This window comes from Corvus hawaiiensis, chromosome 6, assembly GCF_020740725.1.
Source record: "Corvus hawaiiensis isolate bCorHaw1 chromosome 6, bCorHaw1.pri.cur, whole genome shotgun sequence".
In the NCBI taxonomy this organism is placed as follows: domain Eukaryota; kingdom Metazoa; phylum Chordata; class Aves; order Passeriformes; family Corvidae; genus Corvus; species Corvus hawaiiensis.
In genome coordinates, this window is record NC_063218.1 from 17,331,761 (window position 1) to 17,352,187 (window position 20,427).

The 20,427-nt window shown below is 40.1% G+C and overlaps 1 protein-coding gene across 1 annotated transcript in view; it reads right to left on the reverse strand.

Moving 5' to 3' along the window:
- The window catches only part of TDP1 (tyrosyl-DNA phosphodiesterase 1), a 44,156-nt gene extending 26,730 nt beyond the window's left edge, over window positions 1-17,426 (reverse strand). The window contains exons 1-11 of the mRNA XM_048307445.1: window positions 17,320-17,426; window positions 16,066-16,616; window positions 14,511-14,554; window positions 13,815-13,870; window positions 11,788-11,884; window positions 10,645-10,679; window positions 9,464-9,556; window positions 7,683-7,853; window positions 6,005-6,083; window positions 2,980-3,165; window positions 2,193-2,241 (exon numbers count right to left, since the gene is read on the reverse strand). Of these exons, the coding sequence (XP_048163402.1) occupies window positions 2,193-2,241; window positions 2,980-3,165; window positions 6,005-6,083; window positions 7,683-7,853; window positions 9,464-9,556; window positions 10,645-10,679; window positions 11,788-11,884; window positions 13,815-13,870; window positions 14,511-14,554; window positions 16,066-16,612 (1,357 nt within the window). The 5' untranslated portion in view covers window positions 16,613-16,616; window positions 17,320-17,426. The remainder of the gene's footprint in view (window positions 1-2,192; window positions 2,242-2,979; window positions 3,166-6,004; window positions 6,084-7,682; window positions 7,854-9,463; window positions 9,557-10,644; window positions 10,680-11,787; window positions 11,885-13,814; window positions 13,871-14,510; window positions 14,555-16,065; window positions 16,617-17,319) is intronic.
- Between the last annotated feature and the right edge of the window lie 3,001 nt (window positions 17,427-20,427).

The window sequence follows — 20,427 nt, forward strand, 5'->3', positions numbered from 1 at the left end:
AACCACAGATACCTATAAATTCTCTGGCTGCAATTTCTACATATGTCCAAACACTAATCAGAAGAAAGACAAAGACTGCTGAAAACATTCATGCTAGCTCCATGTTCAAAATCCACCAGCGTTAGAATTCAAAAACTACTCTCCTGCATAGGAGCATAGGCATCCAGCTTGGAATAGGAACACTTTTAATGATTCAGCAAAGCCAAAGAATCACTGAAGTTTCTTGAAAGAACCCTCTGGAAATCATCTAGAACAATTTCGTGCTCAAAGCAGGGCTGAACAGAGCACACAGTACAACACTGCTCAGTACAGTATCCTGTCAGGTTTTGAGTATGTTCAAAAACAGAGACTCTACACCCTATGAGCAACCTATTCCATTTAAACATCAGAAAACAATTTTGCTATAAGGGTAAGTTGAGATACAGGAGATTCCCATGTACATCCAATGCCTTTTGTTCTTTCCCTGGTCACCACACAAAGCATCTGCCTCTACTTCGCCTCTTCCTATAATTTACATTTATACACACTGGTAAGATTTCCCAGGAAAGCATTCTTCTCCAAGTTCCAAGAATTATGCAGCTCTCTCAGCCTCTCCTTGTATGACACATGGTCCAATCCCTTATTCATCTTTGTGGCTTTTTGCAGTACTTGGTTCAGTATGTCCATATCTGTATTGTACTGTGAAGTCAACAACCAGACACAGCACTCCAGAAGCAGTCTTACCAGTGCTAAACAGAGAGGATAGGTCACTTCCTGGCAATGTACTTCCAACACAGCCCAGGATTCAGCTGGCCTGCTTGCTACAAGGGTGCATTGCTGGCTCATCTTCAGCTTAGTGACCATCAGCACTACCTGGTCTTTTTCTGCAAAGCTGTTCACCCCTGGTTAGCCCCCAGCATGCGCTCATGCCTGGGGCTGCTCTTGCCCCAGCACAGTACTTTGCACTGCCCTCTGTCGCACTGCATGAGGTTGCTGTCTGCCCATTTCTCCAGCCTGCACAGTCCCTCTGACTGGCTGCACAATCACCCAATACATCAACTACTCCTCCTCAGCTTGCATTATCTGGAAACTCCCTACAGGTGTACTCTGCCCTACCACCAGGTCACTGATGAAGACATTAATGCATGACCCCAGTACCAGTGCTTGGCACACGCCACCACTAGTGGCTGACCTCCTGCAGGCCTTTGTGCCAATGCTCACAGCCTCTGAGGCCTGGCAGCTCAGCCAGTTTCCAATCTACCCCACTTTCCACTCAATCCAGCCTGGACTTCATCACATCATTGTAATGATGTTAGAGAAGACAGAGCTGAAAGACAAAGTTAAGCTAAACGACATCTAGGGGCACTCCTCATGCATCAAGCCACTTATCATAGAAGGACATCAGGTTAATGAGGCATAATTTCTTCTTTAAAAATCTATGCTGACTACTCCGAGTCACCTTCTTTGTCTGCCACATGTTTGAAAATTGTTTCCAGGATTCCTTGTTCCATCACCTTCCCAGGGATCAAAGTGAGGCTGGCAGGCCTATAGGGCCCCAGATCCACCTTCTTACCCTTCCTAAAGATAGGAAAGAATTCTCTTCTTTCAATACTCCTGGAATCTCTTCCAATTGCCTTGACCTTTTGAAGACTTGCTTTTGAGTAACAGAAGCTTCCTTGTATGAGAATACTACAGTACCAATTCCTGTTTCAGGCAGGTTGAGGCCATGCTTTTACAAATATAGTAACTTCATGAAAAGAAACATGTGAATACTGAACAAACAGTCGTATATTACAATATTAAAAAAAAAAGACCAATAAAACCTTAGCCTCCATTGTATCTGATGTGCAGAATGACACTGAAATCAAAACAGAAGAACTTGACACATTCAAACCTGAATTTTCTGCCAAAATGAAATGATGGCTGGAGTAAGAGCAGTGGGCAAGAACTGTTGCTTTTCTATACAGTGACATATGAACATGGCTAGGACAGACAAACGTTACATACCAATGCCCACAAAGCCCTTTCTATTCAATTACAATAGGACAGCTGGGGTCAGAGCTCTAGCAAAAGTAATAGGATTGTACTGGCACCCATTCTATCACATTCTCAGAAAGATGACAACTTCACGTTAAATGAACATCAACCACTAAAGTGATTTTGCAGGACATTATGACCACAAAAAGCAAATAAATGGGAATTCATCTGCTTACCAGGATAGCCTTCTAGACTTTGTCTCACATTGTTCACAGTAGGATAAACCTTCATGGAGGTAGAACGAAAAATAACTTTAGTAACACTGCTCTAAATAGGCTGTCAATTTTCAAACAAACACCTTTAAAGGAAACTTGAGAAAAAAATAAGTATTAAAGGCTTCATTTTCCAAAATTAATAAAATTACACTGCAGCTTACAACTACATTTGTGCCAGTAACAAAGAAAGTCTAGTATTTTTACCACTCTTACAGAGCTAACCAAAATTAGCTAGCAAGTCTCAAGTAAAACTTCCAAGTAGCCAAAGCTAGTTCTTAACCTTACTTTATGAGATTTTAGTCTCGCACCTCAAATATGAGATATGAGTATGCAGGGGCAATTAGCACATGGTAAAAGCATCGTTTGACCATCATTTTTCCCTGATTTAACAAGCTCCTGCCACAAACTTTTCTGCTCCTCCCCTTAATTGTGCTAATAACCAAAGGTATTAAAGACTAAGGATTCAGTTACATCTTAGAAGAAAAAACAGCTGCATCTACAAAACCTGATGGAAGACAAGCTATAGAATGAGAAGATAAATTTTGATGAGATGATACATAATCTACTGTCATGAAGATGGAAATTATGGTATATTTTTATAGCAAATCATACACAAGTGTCATATATATGGTATCATGATAAAAACTCCACTACTGTCTTCCAAAAGTTAAAAGCAAACCAATGACTAAGATTTCCAAAACAAATGAATAAGTGTTAAATGAAGGTCACTACCATCTAAAAGACATACCAAATGAATTGGGACATCACATTTACGGAAAGTTGTCACACTGCTGCCTGCAGCCACCAGGCTCTCCTGGAACTCAGAGCACAGCCATTTGGACCCATCAGCTCCCATTGAACCGATGCTTGAGAACTGTCCAACAAGCGGCCAGGATTCCTGTGCTGGTATTGACAAAGCATGCTCCTTCAAAAGCTAGTGAGAGGAATTAAAGCACTGTTAAACTTCAACAGGCAAGGCATACCTTAATTAGTTTGATATCACTTTTGATATAATAAATCCTCTATAATTCACTTTTGATAATGAAAGATCAACATTCATACTACATATTTAACTTCGTCATTAAAAAAAAAAAAAAAAAAAAATCAGGCTTTCCAAATAAACTCACTTCAAGAAAAGATTAAACATCAAGTTTTATCCAAAAGCACCAAAGCCCACCATTAAATAATGGGTGAAAAGAATGTTAGCAGCTCTAAAAACATGAAACATTAGCTTCAGAAGTCACAATAAATTAAACAACCACATATTTTTTATATTTGGTGGTTTTTGGCCATAAAATTCCTCTTGTATCCTAAAGCCATGACACCCAGCTACAATTTATGCCTACAATAAGAGGGGAAAAAAGAACAATTGAAGAGAAAACTGAAATGATCCTTTTAGAGGAATTCTTCAGCTGTGAATGGAACTTAAAGCCACATTAAAAACAGATGGATATAGACAGATATTAAATTGCATGTAGTTGCCACCTTTATGCCACTCTAGATCAAACACACAATCTAATGGCTTCAGTCATCAATATAGCATCATCAGGTCTATCTGCATTGTCACTAAAAAACTTTTAAAATCACAGAAATATCTGCCACAAGACTATCTTTCTCCCTTACAGGCTTTTTCTGTTTTATTTTTTTTTTCATTCTGTGTCTAACTATGCAAAAAACATCAGACAACATGTACCAGAAAGGACAAGCTCTTAATGAGCAAAGAGATATCTGTAAGAGTAACCTAATGTTGAAAAGCAATGTGATACATAAATATTCTGTATGTCACAGAAGTTTGCCACAGACAGCAGTAGAACTCCATGTAAAATTCATGACAGTATATGAAATAATGCCACTTCAGCAGGAGGTGCAGGTCAAAAATTCTCCAATTACGAGAAGCATTTAATAGAGGACATGAAATACCTCATCAAATTCTGAAAAAAAAAAAAAAAAAACCCAACCAGAAAACCAGACCCAAACAAGAAGGGTCCCTAAAAACTTAATATATGCAATCTTGAAGATTTACCATTATGGCTTACCTAAACAAACCTAAGACCTCTAGAGGCAATAGAGTTCAACCGTTAACGTAACACTTCATATTCACCCCTAAACTATGTCCCTAAGTCCCACATCTACACATCTGTTAAGTATCTTCAAGGAAGGTGACTCTACCACTTCCCTGGGCAGCTTGTTCCACTGCTTCATAGACTTTGAAGGAATTTTTCTTAATATCCCAACTATACCTCCCCAGGCACAACCTGAGGCCATTTCCTCTTGTCCTATCACTTGTTACCTGGGAGAAGAGACCAATCCCCACTCAGCTACAACCTCCTTTCAAGTAGCTGTAGAGAGCAGTAAAAGGTGTTCCTGAGCCTTTTTTTCCTCCAGGGTTAACACCTCCAACTCCCTGAGCTGCTCCTCATCAGAACCATGCTTCAGACCCTTCCCCAGGTCTGTTGCCCTTCTGGACACAACACCTGAGGTGTGGCCTCACCGGTGCTGAGTACAGGGAGAAAATCACTGCCCTTATCCTGCTGGCCACATTACTGCTGACACAGAATGCCAGGATGCTACTGGCCTTCTTGGCCACACGCTGGCTCATGTCCAGCTGTTGTCAACCAGCACCTCCAGATCCTTTTCCACTGGGCAGCTTTCCAGCCACTCTGCCCCCAGGCTGTAGTGCTGCATGGGGTTGCTGTGACTCAAGTGCAGCACCCAGCACATGGTCTTGTTGAACCTCATACTTCACTCATTCAGTCTTCACTCACTGATCCAGCCTGTCCAGATCCCTCTGTAGAGCCTTCCAACCCCCCAGCAGATCGATACTCCCCCCCAGCTTGGTGGGCTCAATAAGGAGCCCTGGGGAACCCACTTGTAACTGTCTGCCAGCAGGATGTAACTCCATTCACCACCACTCTCTGAGATCAGCCATCCAGCTGATTTTCTACCCATCAATGAGTGCACCCATCTAGGCCAGGAGGAGAATTCTATATGAAACAGTGTCCAAGCTTTTACTAAAGTTCAGGTAGACAATATCCACAGCCTCTCCCTCACCCACTAGGCTGTCACAGGAGATCAGGTTAGCCAAACAGGACCTCCCTTTCATACTCATGCTGACTGGGCCTAATGACCTGGTTATCCTGTACATTCAAGATGATCTGCTTCGTAACATTCCCTGGCACCAAGGTCAGACTTACAGGCATGTAGCTCCCTGTATCTTCCTTCCAACCCTTCTCATAAATGGGTGTCAGATTTGCCAACCTCCAGTCAACTGGGACCTTCCAGCTCCCTCAGTGGATCCCATTTGGTCCCATGGACTTGTGTACACTTCAGTGTTGCAGCAGGTCGTTGCCCAGTTCCCCTTGGGTTATGGGGCTTTCATTCCACTCCCTGTCCCTGTCTTCCAGCTTGGGGAGCTGGACACATGGAGAACAGGTCCTGCTATTAAAGACAGAGGCAAAGAAGGCATCAAGCACCTCAGCCTTTGCCTCAAGCTTTCTCACTATGTCTCCCCCTGCAACCAATAAATGATGGAGCTTCTCATTAGTCTCCTTTTGTTGCTAAAGTACTTATAGAAACATTTTAAACTGTCTTTTTAATCAGTAGACAGAGTAAGTTCTAAGTTGCAAGCTTATATATGTTATTGTAACTTTAACTGTAACAATGTATTAAAAGACTGATGACAGATGGAAAAATCGGAAGGAACTGAAGAATGCTCTCCAAAATTCTATTTACATTTGAAAGGATATTAACAAAAAAGGTTACAGTTTTGATACCTTTCTGAGCCTAAGATGACCCCACTTTTCTTTATCACTGCCTTGATATCGTCCAGGGGTAGAACCAAGCAGATACACTCTAAAAAAAGAAAAAAAACAACAGAATTTTGTAGATCTGGAGTGCTTTGGTTTGTAAAGTAGCAAGGTATTTAAGTAAAACTTAGCAGCAAGATTGAACACGCAAGTGCAACCAGAAATATTTAATCTCTCTCATGGGTTTACAATACAAAGAAAATAAATTTTACAGCTGAAAATCTAGTTAACAGCATCCTATATGGCTGTCATGCACCATCAGGCTGTTCTACAGCCGAGACAAGAACTACATCTTTTTCAGTGTACAAAAATGCAGAAGACAGATGATGTTAGCAATACACACAAATAGCTCATTTGGCACATAACTGGCCATGTGATTTGGCGTAAAGCCAATCTATTGCTACAACCAAATCAGCCGATTCAGGTATGAGTTTCCATTTGGGCAGCTGATAGTTCAGATGCAAAGTACAGCTTTTTCAACAGTCCTCCTAATAACGGGTTTAGTAACATATTTGATTTTGCCCTGAAAACAGGAAAGAGACCTGCTCAAAGTCACAACAAACAGACACTTTAAGAAGCTGTTCCCTACTGCATGCATCTTATGGCTAACTTTATACACGACTGAACATCCCCTACAGTACATCAAATGGCCAGGAACCGATCCTTATGCTAACAAGTGACTCTTTCCTAGCCCATGCATAAATGCCTATCAGCTAGGGCTCAACTCATCTGTTAAGGCTCATGTTGATGATCAATGCAATCACAGCAGCAGCTCAGGCTGTTAGCTCACCTGATTATATAAAGTACATACCTTTTTTACCCTCTCCAATCTTTTAGGACTCCATGTAAAGCTAAAAGCACCTTTTTATGTATAAACTAGACAACATTTCAGTCTCTATTTTCCACCACAGTATATGACCATTTCCAGATTTTCTTTTCAACAACTTTTGGTCAGATCATAAAACAGCAATTAAGTTGTCAGGGAGAATTACAATTTCTGAGGTAAATGCTCATATGTAAGTGGAACTACTTATTAGAAGTAAGTTAAGCATCCTGAATTATTTTTAAGTAGTATCAGCAATGTGATAGTAGAGAAGACTATTCCAAGACCAGTTAGACACAACGCTGCCTACCAAAACCAATCCATACCTGTTATAGGCAAAAATAATATAGATATGTGGATTCAACTTTGCCTTATGAATACAACAGCCTATTTTGAATAAAATCCCCATTCCAGTAAGCTTTGTTTATATGATCACTCTTACATGACAAACCCAATACAACACAGTTTTTTCCACTGGTAATTTTACTGGAGTAAATACTCGAGCCAGACTGAAATGAAATCAATGAAATCAAGTCCTTATTACTTTACAGCTACTTTCTGAAAAGTTACTGCTGGTGCACCCTTCTTTCTTCTTTTAAAATGCATGCTTGTAGGACTAAAGTTGGCCAACTTGACAATCTACATAAGATAGATTTTTAAAAACCGCAAAAAGTTTGTCATGTTTGAACACTTAAGTCTGAAACAAGATTAGCCTACAAAACAAGCACAAGGTCTAACAGATCCTAACAGATATTTAATTTTTAGAAAAAATTAAAAACAACCCACACATGCAAGTTACAAAAACCACAAGATTATATATACCTTGTCTCTGATAAATCATGTTCTTGAATCAGATTTATCCATTCCTTGAGTGCAGGAGAACTGTAAGCTGTCAAGTAACTTATTAAGTCAGATTTAAAATTAGTTGCAGATTCACCAGCAGAACCAGATGTTCCCTTAGGTAGCCTTGGATATAAAGGGCTTAGCCATATTCTTAAAAGAAGAAAAAGAAAAAAAAAAAATATCAGCCATATAAACAAGGACTCCACACATTAATAACACATGGGTTTAGTACGTGAGTAAAGCACATCTGAAGGTCATTGTGATACTAACTATAGATGTCTTGTCTTTACATCTACAGACTTGGTTCATACTTGAAATCATAAAACTAACACTTTCAAATGAAAATAGCATTCTCATCATTTATCCACACATACACTTACAGCTTTCACCACTGCTAAACTGGTCAGGTTCAGACTTACCAACCACCAGTCCTTTCATCAACATTTTCTATAGCAACAGAACACTGCAATGTGTTCTGCTGAACTACTGCTTTGTGCAACTGCATAGAAAACCACCAATTAACGCATCTGAAAGGTTTATGTAGTTTGAAGAGCAGTGCACAATGATATGTCACCTCTCAAGAACCTCCATCAGAGTAAAATGGGATGGGCACTATGCAGGGAAAACATTAGGCATTTCTTTTCAGTCACACATTATTGTAGCCATGGGGGCCAAAGATTCTGCATTATTAACTTTACAATGTGTTGATACTATCCTTTGAAATTCAGAAGCACCATATTGTGATACTGCATAACACTGCAGTATGCAAAAGCTAAAAAAGAAAAATATTTCTCATGTTTGACAAGTAGGGGAACTTGTTAAGTATCCCACTAGCTATTTTCATGCCTTCTTAGCTTTCTAAAAAGCTAACTGCCATAAAATACTAAAGCCATAAGATCTCATAAGATCTAAAGGCAAAAAAAAATCAGTGACTATTTTTGCCACTCAAAGAGCTTGTCTCAGACAAGCAAAGTCTCAAAATTCTGCCATATTTAATGGCAGCAAAATGGATGTCAAAGTAACAGTAACTTCTGAGAAGCAACTTTCCATTAGTTTGAAGAAATTTTATACCCTGATTTATTGTGGTCATCTAACTAAAAAATTGCTCCCATAAAAATAGCCAAAACACTGAAGAGGTTGAGGACCCTTATATTAACACGCCACTTAATCCTGTTTTTTGTGCTACCAACAAAATTATGTCCCAAGGTGGTCATTAAGTTTAAAAACTTCTTCCAAGAAATAAAACAGAAAAAAATTCCTTCTCAGGAAAGGATACTGGGCAAATACTAGGTCATCTACTATATTACAGAACCAACAGTGCCCAACACTTATCAGACTACAGTCTAGATACAGTCACAACAAAACCAGATCATTTGCACATCCACATTATTCTTGCAGTATTTAAGATAATTTTTAAATAGCTGTTTCAGATCTATATATATGGTACTTAATAGCTAAGAAGTTTTTTCATAAAGAGACAGCACAGCACAATAAAATTTTGTATCAGTCAGACTGATTTTAAGCTATCAGCCAGCTGGGAACACAGTTTTGTTTACAGGAGAAAGCAAGTAGAGCTCAGACTTAGCTACCAGCATTCTAAGCTCAATTTTTAAAAATTTTTTTTTTTTTTTTTTGCAAAGCTCTATTTTAGGAGCATAAGGCTTGCAATACTAGATCACCTGACCTAGTATCCCATCTCCAGCAGTAGCAAACACCTATGGAAAGTATTAAACATACACCTGCTAGAGATCGTTGCTTACCCCTGAGTTTTCTGGTGCCAATCTTCAGCAATAAGATTGGATGTATGTATCACAACTCGAAGACCTTCTTCATATAACAACAACATCATTTTCCTTTAAAAAAAGATACATAAGTCTTCATCTATTTCAAGTGCAATGAGAGCAGGAGATAAATAAGCAATTCATTAAAAAGCCCCAAGGTAATTATTTTCAAAATCTGTTGTGTATCATGCAAGCATTTATACTTCAATTCATGTGCATGCCAAGCTCATATGGCAGTCATTAGACTATTCCCATTTATTTAATTCCAGAGTACAGCTTAACATCTTATGCAACTAATTACCCACAGCAAAATGAATGCATGCAGAACACTTCCTGTATCTGCACAAATCTTCATATAAACTTATCTCTTTGCAGGTAGTTAGAAAAAGAATTAAGGAACACTGAAAGGCCTTTACTTATAGCTGAATTTATTAAAACCTAGTTACCTCCCCTTAAACTGACTTCACTTTAAAAGAAGGTATGTATGTAGCTAACCATTGAGACGGCAAAAAAGCTATTTATTCATAACTCTTAACTCAAGCTACAGCACAAAGGAATTTTAGAACTAGTAACTGAGATAAACATGCATATCTGTATTTTTTGTAACAAAACTGCTCAAATTCCCCTATCCAAGTTTTCATTAGCTGTGTAAAGACAGCATATCCATGTGATCCCAAAGGATGAGATCTGACGCCCAAACTGAACCCAAAAGATCTCTGCTAAAATATAAGATTAAATCTGTTCTTATCTGTAGCTTTCTACCTACAAAATTCACTCTGTGACACTTCTATAATATCCAATTCAAGCTTTTTCTTTGAGATGACCCCCAAATTTGCTAATTTCCAGATCTTCCACAGAAACTGAAAAACACAACCAGTAAATCAGTGTTGTGTCTGCCCTGCCTATGTCTGATCAAGTCTGCATTACAGTTTTGGTATTAAGGCATGAGTTAAGAGCCAGGATCTGCAGTGCACCTGTCTCAGACCAGTTCAACTGTTTAACTTGCACAGCTTGTATCTACTCAACAGCTAATTTGTCTCATTAAATTAGAACAATCCTGTCATCCCTAAATATAAGATGTTTATGGAAACTTTAAGACTCAACAATTTCTGTGAAATCCAGTTTTGCTGCAGACCTTTCTGCTTCATAGTGTTACTTACGTATGGTGAGTTCCAAATGCAATATCCAGTTTAGCCTACAAAATTCAAAAGTTGATCATTAAAAATTGCTATTGTGCATTGCTTCTTAATTTTGTTTCATTTCGCTGCTCTCTAGTGGACAGACCACAAAAATACATTATCTTCTTTCTCAATACTTCTAATGCACTCTCCACTTTCTACCAGCTAGACTTTAAATGGTAATGCAACTCTTGCTGGAACTGTTCCACAATTTGTATCTCTTACTAGCAGCATTTTCAGAAATAATCAGCAGAAAATAACGCAAGGCTCCTGCTGGACACCAAGCTGAACAGAAGCCAGCAATGTGCCCTTGCATGAAAGACAACTACCAGGGTCCTGGCCTGCATTAGAAGGAATGCTGCCAGCAGGTCAAGGGAGGTGAACCTTCCCCACTGCTGAACACCAGCGAGATCACACCTGCAGTACCGGGTCCACCAATTCAACAGGAAACTCAGGATTACCAGACTGCTTCAGAGAGAACAAAATTCCAAGATCATTCTCCTCCTAACAAAGAGCACAAACTCCCCAAGATCATTAATATACTTCACCTGTCAAAATCTTGATATACTGGCAAGTTGCCATAGCCACATCCCTCCCCCAGGATGAAGCCAATTACTTCACTACTTAGGGACAGCAAAACAATGAACATAACATCAGAGATAAAATGGCACATGCCAGGAAGAGTGCTCACAGCAATTTTAACAGTATTACTGAGATTATTTGTATCAGCGTTTTCTTGTATAAAACATATTTGGAAAATAATAATTCTTTGATGAGACTTAAGATTGTAGTGACACTAGGAGAAAGTTCTGTGCTTTACACAAAAATAATGTTTCCTTTTCAGCCACTGTAAGAACTTGAGTGTAACATGTTAGTGGAGAAGGTAAGCAGCTTTTCCATGAGCCCTGTGACATCTTCAAGGGCAGCTGATCTGTACAAACTTTTGTGGGTGAAGCCTGCCATAATCACATCCAACCAGGATCACTGTTACCATGTTCCTATGGCCCTGGCATGGATATTCTTCAAAATATAACAAAAAACTTCCCACATAAGGTGTTTCTTTTCATCAGTACGAAGACTTTGACAGCTTAACTTCAACCAAAAGGTGATACAAATGTTAATTACCTGACAAAAGCTAATATTCTCATAAGGCCGTGCTTGTGCCATTAGTTCCGCTTTAGATTCTCTCTTCTCACCATGAACTATCAGCAATGGCTTCTTCCTTAAACAAAAGGAGATTACTATTAAAACATCAAGTAAATCAGCAACCAGTCTAAACCATTCCTTCACATAGCTATGACATCTGGCCCCTAAATCTCATAGCCCAGCAGAAAGATGGCACTGAAATCAATATGCCTTATTAACTAACTCAAAATAGCAGTAACTACAATAGAACCTCTAAGGTAAAGACACTGGAAAACAGGAAGTGTGTAGTAAAGCAGACACCAAAATAGAAACTCCTAATACAAGATCATGAATGAAACTTGTCCCTATGGCTGGAAACAGACAAATGTAAGCTCTCAAAAGCATTGATACACACAATGTGGATCTAAGACAATTTAGTAATTATTACCTTACAGAGAAGATGTGATAGGGAAAAGGGGAGAGCTAGGTCTATTCTGGCAGTAATTTGGTGTTCACTTCCTAGAACTAAACTTCTGGTCCTGCCAACCAGATCAATCCGTAGGAAGGTGTGTTGCCTCCCTGGCGTCCAGGTAAAAGACGCCACCAAGAAAATTCCCACCTGGCTCAGCACACTGATTATTATGGGTTTTTCAAGCAAGTAGCAACAAAATCCCGTAAGACTGCAGACAAAGAAGAGGGATGTCAGGGCCTTGGAACAACTGGTCAAGACATCTGGAGCACAAGTTATATTCTCTCCTGCCAGTTAAAGGGAATGATGGCAGAAGATTGGGATAAACGCAACAAGTACAAGCAGCTAAAGACATAACCACAAGACAGGACTATGAGGCATCCCTTTGCACCCTCAAAGGCATATTGGCACACTCAAATACTTCTATAAAGCACCTGTATACCATAGAACAGGGAACAAACAGGAGGAACTGGAGATCTGTGAGCAGTCACAGGATTTTGATCTCATTGCAGTTACAGAGACATGGCAGGATAGCTCACACAACTGGAATATTGTCATGAAGGGCTACATGCGGTTTAGGAAAGACAGGAAGGTGCAGCAGTGGAGTTGCCCTCTACATGAGGCAACATTTGGAACATATCAATCAGGACATTATGAGTTAAGGATAAATGAGCAGACAAGTAAGGGTGACACTGTTGTGGATGCTTGCTGCAGGCCATCTGATCAGGAGGACTAAGTGGGTGAGGACTTCTACAAGCAGCAGTTCAAGCAGCCTCAGAGCCACAGGTCCCAGTTCTTGTCGGGGACTAACTACCCTGACATGTTGGAGAAGCAACATAGCAAAGCATGAACAGTCCAAGAAGTTCCTCAAGAGCATTGATGACAGCTTTCTGACATATGTAGTAGAGGATCCCGCAAGGAATGGTGTGCTGCTCAACCCAAAGTGGTCCCTTCCAGCCTTATCCACTGTAATTCTGTGAACTCTGGTTCTACTGCACTTCCAGTCAAATGAAAGGAAAAAAAAAAAAAAAGGCAGCACAGTATACACTCACTTAATCTGCAGGAGTTTGCAATTGTCAGAAAAGAATTTCAAGCAAACAAGAACAGCTTTTATGACAATACCCATTAACTTACTACATCCTATCAATGAAATCATCCCGATCCTTTTCATACAGTTTTCTTGTGCCCTTCCTTTCTCTTGCAATATCTGGCTCTTGACTCAGTAAAATGTATAGCAAAAAGCTTCTTGTTTCATCTTTACAGGTCATCTACTGCCCTGTCATTGTGGCCCACAATGGGACCTCCTCAGTGTTAACTAATAAAAATCAGAGACCAGCTATCCTGAACTCTGACCATTTAATAGTCTTGAAGAGTCAAGAAATCAGAGAACTACAACTGTGGAATAAGAGTAAAAGAAAACTAAGAGTCTATGCATATCCAATTAGTAACAATCATCTGCTACTGCAAACAAGTGTTTATCATTCACTTATAACAGGACCTTGTATGAACAGAAATTATCTGGAAATTGCATAATTTCACCTTTGTAAAATAAACATACCTGAATTCCTGCGGGTACTGTCTTACAAGCCATCCCACATCAATACAGTAATTAAACTTGCATAGAAAAGAAAACAGACTCATTAAAAAGCAAAAAAATTTGCTAGATCAATGAACTACATCAAGTAAAGTCATCACACCTTACTGCTTCAGTCATATACAGCATATTCTAAAAACAGGTGTATTTTTGACTTTTACATCCTTCCTTTCTTTTCTCTTAACAATTCAAGAATGAATTTAAGTTTCTTAAAAGTGTGCATTAGTGCTCATAAAATTTACCATCCAGGAAAAAAAAAAAAAGAATCACATGCACATAATGTAAAAGCTTAGGTTCAAGGATCATCTCTTTGCCACGTGTTTATACCAAGAATGGTAGCAAAAGCTTCTAGGCAATAACAAAGATATCATTCCTAGATTGCAAGGTGTTTTTTCTTTAAAAAACCATAATTTATATAAGCATAAATACACACTTTTCAGTTGCACATTCCTCAAAACCAAGAAAAAGTAGTCTTATAATTGCCTGAATTCTACAGCAGAACACAGGATGATTTTTGTATTTCAGTAAATTGTTCAACACTTGAAAACATTCAAGGTTCCCTGCTAATATCAGCTATGTAGCACAAGCATGGATTATCAAGTTTAAGGTTAATAAAGTGAAACAAGCAAGTGAAATCAGTTCAGCAAATAGGAAACTCACCTGGGCAGAAGATACGAGAGTTCCAAAAAGAGGAGACAAAATATCTATTAAAAATATTAAAGCATAAATAAATAAAAAAAGTTCAAGTAAACATTTTGCATCTCGAACAGTTTGATAGCTGCCACAGCACAACGGCCAGATTGTTCATAGACTTGGTGTAACAGAGGCTTTCACAAGTTTACTGTTCCAGGTATTCAAGTCACTGATTCACCTGTGAATCACTTAGGATCCCATGCTTATAAAAAGTATTAATCTTCTCAAAGCAAAAACAGGTTTCAAAAGCTGATTAGGAAAAAGTCCAACATCATATTGAGAAAGGGACATTAAACTACTCTCTCCCCTAGCAACTGGACTTGAAGAACAGTGGCAGGGTAGCAGCAATAAGGGCATAGTTAATGCTTATCTATCTGTTGCAGACTGATTGTAGGATATGTGAATCCATAGTTCAATCATAGTGACACAGGAAACTAAGCCAACTGGGAATTTATAACCTCAATAACTGAAGCACAGCACCGACTTGAAAACACGCCCAACAAGTAACTTCTAGGATGCGCAAAGTATCTAATACCTTAGCTCTACAGAAATCTGGTTTAGCACGTAAACAAACAAAAAACACTGCCTGTCCACCAGCTCAACTAATTACCTAGCAGGACTTCCAAGAGAGGGCAGGCCAAAAGCCACAAATTCACAAAGCATATAAAAACATACTGCAGTAAAGCAACTGAAGTCTCTGACACCAGCTGTGCTCATAGGCATGAGGTGGAGGAAAAGTTACACCTTAATTGTATAGCTCTTGAGTAATTTGTTCTCCCTCAAAGAACTACAATTTTTTTCTGCCTTATTTTATTGTATTTCTATACACAATTCTCTTATGAATACTTGTTTCTGATTCTGTCTTTTAATGTGTAGGATTTTATTTCTAACCACAGGGAAGTTTACAGCTGCACAAAGCTCTTCCCCCTTACATCAAACAACAACTACAGAGCATTCCTGAAGCATCGGTATTGCACACCGAAGACTTCACCCCATCTTGACTGATGGGCAGCTCTCTCCCAGCTGAATTTAAACGGACCCATGAATCCCAGACACAGAACTTCAGAAGTACTGCATCAAGTAATAGTGAACTACTAGATGCAAACCACTCAGCAGCACGAAGGCAAGTGCAAATAACTACTCAGGCAGTTATGCACCCAAGAATAGCACCCTTTTAAGTGCCACAAAGACAAGCAGTTTTCTCCAGATTAGCTCACAGGGAAAGCAGCAATAAGAAGCAGCATGACTTGCCTTGGCTAAACACACATTAGATTTCTGCAGTCTAACTCAAGTTACAACAAAATATTAGCAATTAATGCTTTATACACTATACTTCTGAAAGAGAAAGGTCCAGATAACAGAACCAATTTCTACAAACCTGTATATTTAGAATACGAAACCTCAGCGAAACCAAGAATTACATGCATTTAAAAATACCCACAAACTAAAAAAAAAAAAAAAAAAAAAAAAAATTCTCTTGCTTTCTCCCAAAAGCCTACTTCTGTAGAAGCCACTTGTTCACCTTTTATGTGCAGGGCTCCAGAATTATGGCTTTGTTCGATTCCACTGACTTTAGTGAGAAAAAACCTGAAAGGATTCCCTCCATTCACCAAATCCCAGATATCTTGGGCTTCACTGGATGTTTCATTATACTCCTCTTCTTTCAGATTCTCTGAGAGTTTATCATTTTTGCAAAGATTCAAAGGATGCTCTTTGGGTGCATCGTATTTTTCTTCTTTCACTGTTTCTCTGTGGGCATGCTTTTGCTCATCTTCAGGCTCTTCATCACTACTAGAAAGACACCAACCTGAGCCTTCTTGGCTTAGTCTCTGTTTTACTGCTGGAGGTGTTTCTGTAGAAAGACTTTTATCAGTGAGCTTCAGGGGAGAAGCTTTTCTCTTGTGAGCAGCTTTTCTAGCTTCAGAGCACGGGTACTGTGGTCCACTTGTCGTACCACATGCAGCACCCGATACTGAAGATGTACATGGTTTTTCACTGTCAGAATTTTCCTCGGCGCTTTCATCACTGCTAGATACTGTCCATTTACCGTGTGCACCCTCCTGAAGCATGTTCCTAGGGATGAAAAAACAAAACATCAAACAAAAATTGTATGTTTTTGCTATGCTCAAGTCCGTCTCCCTTCCTAGCTCCCATTTCTTTATTACTAAGGAACCATGCTTTGGTATTTGGCAGAATCTCCAGGAAAATTCCATAGTGTACAAGGCTCGTTTCTGAGCCCAGGAAACAAAGAAACACGTGCAATGGGGGCAACCATCAAATGGGAAGCAGCTAACGTGAAAACCTGCGCATGGAAAACGGGCTAGGCTAGGGGCACCGATGGGAAAGCATTCTAAAAATGTGATTTGCGCGATGCAGGTATTTCCCTACGACTGAGCGATCCAGCGCGCTCTACTGAGAGGATTCAGGAGCTCAGGGCCGAGCCGGGGCGGCGCTTCCTGGCAGCCTCGGCGGGAACACTCCGGGACCGCGGCCTCCCCCCCGTCACCCCCATGCCCCTCCGCCGCGCCTCCCCCTAAATCGCGGCGGCAGAACCTGGCCGCTGCCGCCCCCACCGCCGCCGCCGAGGGCCGTGCGACCGCGGCTCCCGCCGCCGCCCCACACAGGAGGCATCACCCACGGCCGGGGGAGGCGCCGCGCGGGCCACGGCACCCAAGAGCCCCGGCGGCCGCTCCCGGCCCTGCAGCCCGGCGGGCCGCACGCCGCTCGGCCCCACCGCCCGCCCTGCCCGCCGCGCTCCGCGGCCAGCACCGCTCACTCATTCAGTGACTCGCAGTCGGTCCAGCGCCACAGCAGCGCCCGCAATGGGGAGCGAGAGCAGGCCCAGGCCCGGGCTCAGGCCCGCCTTCCTCCCGCGCGGCCCCTCCCCTCGAGCGGGTGGCGCGCGGCCGCCGTGAGGCGGTCAGGCGGCTCCAGGGGCTGCAGCCGCCAAGGAGGCGCTCAGTGAGCGGAGTTTTTCCAACGGGCCTTTGTTTGACCTTAATATTTATCATGGGCAGGTGCGGTATTTGCGTAATGGCTCGTTCGGCGCGGTGTTAATTGCTGTGCCTGAAGTGCCCCGCTAATGAGATAACTGCGTGAGGACTTCGGGAAGGAGTGGGAGGAAAGAAGGTGTAAAAGTAATCAAAGGAGGAGCGCGGCCCGCATCAAAGCACAGTTTGGCTTCTGCAGTGAACTGAGCGCTCGGTTCTCGTTACTCTAAATTTATTGTAAGCTTATGGTTGCAGTTAACAAATTCTGTAAGTGCCAGCACGCAATAAAATTGGCAGGCAGTAAAATTGGAAAAGCATTACTGAAAATTTAGCTGGTTTGTGTAATTTTCTTAGTGCTTGTCCGCAGAGTTGTGTATAATGCTTTTTCCTGAAATGCTCTGTGGATATACCGTTCACTAAGATACTGTGTTATCAACTCTTGCTGAAGGTCTTCTGTGGGAAAAGCTCTTAGAAAGGTTAGATGGTTTTGTATGTTATGTGCATAGTTTCCTTCTCTAAGTATAGGCTCTGGAAACACTTCTTTTCTAGAAGTACTTCAGAAAATTTGATGGTTTCTGACTACGCTGGCATTGCACTCTATCCTCATAGTTCCTGCCAATGTACTGACTTAACTGAAAATTAAAGCTACCTGGTGTTTTGCAGGAAAATATTTACAGTCTTGTAGAAGCAAATTTAATGTCATTTGTTTTCTAGAAGTTTGTACTGTGTATTCTAAGTTTGCAAAAAGTTTTTTCATCATAAGCACATAAAATGTAGAAGTATGAAAAAATTTAACCTAAAAATCCGGAACTGAATGGACTCGGCCCATTTTTAATTTTACTGGAAGAGAGTAGATGAATAGAGTTTATTCCACAAGTGCTTATTTTGTTTTTCCTGTAACAGTTAAGCAAAGTAAAAAATCCTAGGTTAGGTTTATTGGTTTTTAACGCATATCACTTTCTTTCTGTAGGTTTTTGAAGCATGCAGTGAAGATAGCAAAGGCTATTTAAGCACAGAAGACTCTACAGTTGGTCTAGTAATGGTTTTTTGCTAGAAACTCTTAAAGGCATATACTTTTTCATTTATGTTCTGAGGATCCGGCTTATAGATGTCTCATTATTGAGAACACTGTGTAGTGACTGGTCTACACTAATTGGAGTGAATTGCTGAAGGTGTGGTAAACAGAAATACCTACAGATCCTGAAAGTAATTTTCTAATCTGCAGGTATTTATTAAAAAAATATCAAACTCCTGCCTTTTCTGCTGAAGACTGTGATGAGCAGAAGGATGTATTGTATTTCATATGTGTACAAGACATATGAAGTACATGACTTACTGAGCTTGTTACTGGTTTTTATTAGTGGTAAGTTCAATTTCTTTATTTCAGTGGTTTCAGTAAATGTGAAACTGCTGCATGTCCCAATAATAAACATGTATTATCAAAAATATATCTGGTTTTAGTTTCAAGTAATAATTAGACATTTTTAGCCATGACTTCTCAAATGTAGATCTACAGCTTCACAAAAATCTTAAGAAAGATGAAGAGAAATACTGTGTTCCCACACTCACAGGAAAATACAGAATAAATTGTATAGCTTGATGTAGTTTTGGAAGTCATATTTTTACTCGAGTAAGTACAAGTGAATTAAAAAAGAGTGTGAAGAACACAAAAGATTTCAGAATAAACACAGTGTGTCTGTGAGTCCTTCTCATGGCATTTCAATAAATGAGACCAATCTACTATAAAGTGTATATATAAAGTATAGAAGTGATGGATCATATTTCTTCTCCAGCTTGTGCAATCTTCTTCCCAAGGACCACTTGGGACTAATTATTATTATTTTTTTCATTTAAGTACATATTTTACAAAAATTGTCTTGACAAGGTCGTAAACAAAATTGTGTCTATGATAATTTAGAGTAAAACCCACAAAAATATTTTAGTAAACTATGAAAGTGGTAATTTCTGATACATTTCAGCTGTGGGTAAACATTTTCTCAATGAACTATGGCCAGATCTAAAAATGCTTAAGGCTTCTAACATGAGTCCTAACTGCTCAATTACGAATCTGAAAATGCTCAGCTTCTTCCTTATTTATCTTCTCCTAGCTATTTTTACCATTTAAAAATTAAGTGTTCTGTCAAATTCCCTGGATGTTTCTTCCAGCAGGAGTACTCAAAACATGCTTAAGGCATTTAAACAAGAGCAGGTTCTGTGCATGAGTCACTGATGGCATCTCCTTGGAAAGAGAGTAGAAGTAGAGGACTCCTGGGAAGACAGGCAGTGCAGGTTTAGTTATTTCTTCTTGAAAAGGTGCCAAGTCACACCTGCCGTGGCTTTAGGCAGTACCGTGACCACCTGTTAGACTATTTTGTCTGTGCAGCTGCACAAAAATTAATTAAGAAACCTTTGTTCTAGGGCTGATTCTGTCATCTACTGGTTTTGCTAGCTCCTTAAGTGAGCCTAGTTCCAGCAACTGTTGCCCCTTAGCCAATTACTGCTCATTGTGAAGACCCCTACAAGGTCCCTGGGAAGACAGATACTTTTTTTGGTGGCTTTTGCTAGCGTGCATTAGGTAAGCTTTGTGGCACAGCCACGTGTTTTGCTTTTGCTGATGACGAGGTCCTGTGTATGTTCATTTCAACATGTGTGTGGTTTTTAATCTCGTTCTGAGAAACACGCTTTCTCTGTGCACCAGAGAAGAACCAAATGCAGATGTTGCAATTCTAAGAGTTGATTGTTAGGATCCCGTTCTTGAGCATGTTATTGTGTATATTCATTGAAAATTCTCAAAATCCTAGGCTATAGGAACAGCCCTTGTATTTTTTTGGAAACTACTAAGAGCAGCCCTGGCAAGGAGAGTCCTTTCAATTGCTTTTGCAAGATGTAGGGAA